The sequence below is a fragment of the Rousettus aegyptiacus genome, unplaced genomic scaffold (assembly GCF_014176215.1).
Source record: "Rousettus aegyptiacus isolate mRouAeg1 unplaced genomic scaffold, mRouAeg1.p scaffold_m13_p_1, whole genome shotgun sequence".
Classification (NCBI taxonomy): Eukaryota; Metazoa; Chordata; class Mammalia; order Chiroptera; family Pteropodidae; genus Rousettus; species Rousettus aegyptiacus.
The window spans coordinates 22,139,265-22,143,008 of NW_023416284.1; the positions used below are offsets into that span (position 1 = coordinate 22,139,265).

Here is a 3,744-nt window from a genome sequence, read left to right on the forward strand (position 1 = left end):
ATGAGGAAAGTTAGGGGACCATGGAAGATGACTAGTTTTCCTTTGAAACAAAGTATTTGATCCAGGTATTCTAACAACAACTGTTAGGACGTCATAATCCCAGTGTTATTTATTAATAACCTTTATCAAGATCTCAAATGTTTCTCTAAATCCCTTTGTTGTGAATTTTACAATACAGCCCTATTCAAATCTATTGATTCATCTGTTCATTCAACACATACTAAGGGGAAAAAGGGTCCCATTTACTGAGAGCCTATAATGTGCCTGGCACTGGGCTAATCATCTATAGGCATGACCTTACTGAATCTTCCCAGGAACTTGCAAGATGGGTGTCATCCCTGTTTTGCAGATGTGGAAATTGAAGTTAGGAGGGACGCCAACTTGCCCAGGTTCACCTAAGAAGACATTATACTAAGTATGCTGTAAGGGAAACAGGCTCTTATTCTGGAGGTTTTGCAATCTAATGGCACACAAACGACCATAATAGAAAACAAAAGAAATAAATGGGAAGGTAAAGGTAGAAGCAAATGTCCAGAGAGCACAAAGGAAGGGAGATTTTGACCTGATTTGACAGGGCAGGTGTTTGGGCGGGGTCCTAAAGGATTAGTAGGATTTTAAATAGGAATCCCTAGAATGTTGCTTCAACAAAGCCACATACATGTGAAAGTGTGTTTTGTGTTTGGGGCACAGCAACTGTCTGTGTGGCTGGAGCACAGAGATGGTAGAGAAAGAGAGGGAAATGAGGCTGGATCACGAATGGTGTTCAAGGCCATGCTGTGGAGTATAGATTCTATTCTGAAGGCACTTAGAAGCTAACACAAGGATTAGAACAGTAGTTCTTTAGATGTGGTGTATGAGAGTCCCTGAGACCTTTTCAGAGAGTCTATGAGATCAAAACTATTTTAATAATAACAATAATATAATAATAATAATAATAATAATAATACATTATTTACCCTTAAAATTGTGGTAAAAAGCACATACTATAAAATCTACCATCTCAATTATTTTAAGTGTTAAGTGTGTTCACATTGTGTGTCCACTATCGCCATCATCCGTCTCCAGAACTTTTTCATCTTGTGAAAGTGAAATTTTGTACTCATTAAACAATAACTTCCCATTTTCCCCTTCCAGTAGCCCTTGAAAACCACCATTTTATTTCCTGTTTCAATAAATTGGACCTCGTTAGATACTCTTGTGAGTGGAATGATACAGTACTGTATTTGTCTTTCTATGACTGGCCTATTTTACTTAGCATAATTCTTTAAGGTTCACCCATGTTATAGTGTGTGTCAGAATTTTATCTCTTTTTAAGACTGAATGGTATTCCATTGTATAAATATACTATATTTTGTTTCTCCATGCATTCATTGATAGACATTTGGGTTGCTTCTACCTCTTAGCTATTACAAATACTGCTGCTAAACATGAGCATGCAAATATTTCTTTGAGATCTACTTTTAATTCTTTTGGATATATACCCAGAAGTGAGATTGATGTGGAAATTCTATGTTTAATTTTTAAATTAATAATTAATTATGTTTTCCATCGTAGCTCTATCATTTTACATTCTGTTATTTGCCTTTTTAACTGTGCTGAAATTTGCATTGATGTTACAAATCAATGGTGGGTTAATCAGCTGCTGCCATAGCACGGTGGCCCCAAACTGAATCCGTATTATTATTATTTTCTTTCTTAATTAAATTTATTGAGGTGATGTTGGTTAATAACATTATATAGGTTTCAAGTGTACAATTTAATAATATTTCATATGTATATTGCATTGTGTTTTCCCCACCCAAAGTTAAATTTCAATATATATTTTATTATTATTTCCAAGTATATAGTACATTGGTTAGAAATGTAAATAGTTTATTAAATGATCCCCCTGTTTACTCTATCTTCCTTCTGACTCTACACATAACCATTACATTACTGCCAACTGGGTTCCCTATGCCACACTCCCCACCCCCAATGACCATCTATCAACTACTAATTTGTATTTCTTTAACCTTTCACCTCTTTCACCACTTTCTCCCAGTCCCTCCTCCCCGCTTACTCCCCTATCCTCACCCCTGGCTGTCACTAGATTGTCCTCTATATTTGTGAGTCTGTTTTCTATTAGTTTGTCCTTTTCGTTCTTTAGTGAATCTGTATTTTTTACTGCCACGCAATCACAGTAAAACAAATGTTCCTGATGAAGCAGTAAAAATTATTAACTTTATTAAATCTTGACTCTCGAGTACATATCTTTTGAATATTCCTTGTGATAAAATGTGATAAAAGCATAAAGCACTTAAGTTGCATATTAAAGCAAGAAGTTTGTTTCAAGGAAAAAAACTTGTGGAATTGTTAGAGTTGGGAGCAGATCTAGCTGGTTTTTCCATGGAACACCATTTTTACTTGAAAGAATGATTGACGAACAAACTATGGTAATATAGAATTAGATATTTGACAGACATTTTTTCAAAATTGAATAAAATGAGACTATTACTTCAAGGAAAACAATTGACAGTATTTGTTGTCAATAATAAAATTCAAGCTTTCATGTGAAATTAAAATTTTCCAAAATTTGTATCTGCCATCATGACTTTGACAGCTTTGTGACAGAGTAGCCCCCACCTATTTGTGGGAGATGTGTTCCAAGATCTCCTGGATGCCTAAAACCTCAGGTAGTCCTGAACCCGCTATATATTGTACTACATTTTTTCCTATACATATGTGCCTATGATAGTTTAATGTATAAATTAAGCACAGTAAAAATTCATGACAATAACTAATAATAAAATAGAACAATTATAATAATATATTATAATAAAAGTTATGTGAATGTAGTCTCTCTTTCTCAAAATATCTTATTGTACTGTACTCACCTTCTTCCTATGATGACATAAGATGATACAATATCTACGTAATGAGGTGAAGTGATGGGGATACACTGGACAAAGGGATGATTCACATCCCAGGTGGGATAGAATGGGATGGCACAAGATTTCATCACAATACTCAGAATGGTGCGTATTTTAAAACTTATGAATTGTTCAAAGAAGCTTTTTCTCTCTTTGACAAGGATAATGTTGGAACTATGGCAGCGAAGGAACTAGCAACTGTAATGAAATCTCTTGGGCAGAATCCCCCAGAAGCAGAGTTACAGGACATGATTAATGAAGTGGATGCTGATGGTACTAGCACAATTGACTTCCCAGAGTTTCTGGCAATTATGGCAAGAAAAATGAAAGACATAGACAGTGAAGATGAAATTAGAGAAGCTTACCATGTGTTTGATAAGGATGGCAATGGCTATATTAGAGCAACAGAGCTTCACCATGTGATGACAAACCTTGGAGAGAAGTTAACAGATGAAGAGGTTGATGAAATGATCAGGGAAGCAGATATTGATGGTGATGGTCAAGTAAACTATAAAGAGTTTGTCCAAATGATGACAACACAGGGAAGATGTTGTACTGAACGTGTTAAATTTTTTGTACCAAATTGTTCATTTGCCTTTTCTTTATAACTTATCCATAAAAGGTCTCCCCCTACTGCCAAAAAAAATATGCTTTATAGTAATTAAGACTTTATTCCTCATGTTTTCTTTCCTTATCTTACTGTCATTGCCCTGAAACCTTATTTTAGAAAATTGATCAAGTAACATGTTGACTGTGGCTTACTCTGGAGATATCTAAGCCCTTTTGTACATCTAAACTTACATAGAGTTGGTCAAATGAGGGAACATTGAGGTTA

At 35.0% G+C, this 3,744-nt stretch overlaps 1 protein-coding gene across 1 annotated transcript; it reads left to right on the top strand.

Annotated features, from left to right (window-relative positions):
* The first annotated feature begins 3,070 nt into the window (after positions 1–3,070).
* LOC107512065 (calmodulin-like) lies at positions 3,071–3,532 on the top strand. The gene has a single exon (XM_036220135.1). It carries the CDS (start codon positions 3,086–3,088, stop codon positions 3,515–3,517), a length of 432 nt encoding a protein of 143 aa, XP_036076028.1. The 5' UTR covers positions 3,071–3,085; the 3' UTR covers positions 3,518–3,532.
* The last annotated feature ends 212 nt before the right edge of the window (positions 3,533–3,744 follow it).

Excerpts from the sequence above, each read along its gene's own strand:
- LOC107512065 (XM_036220135.1), top strand. The coding sequence starts at position 3,086 with ATGGCAGCGAAGGAACTAGCAACTGTAATGAAATCTCTTGGGCAGAAT.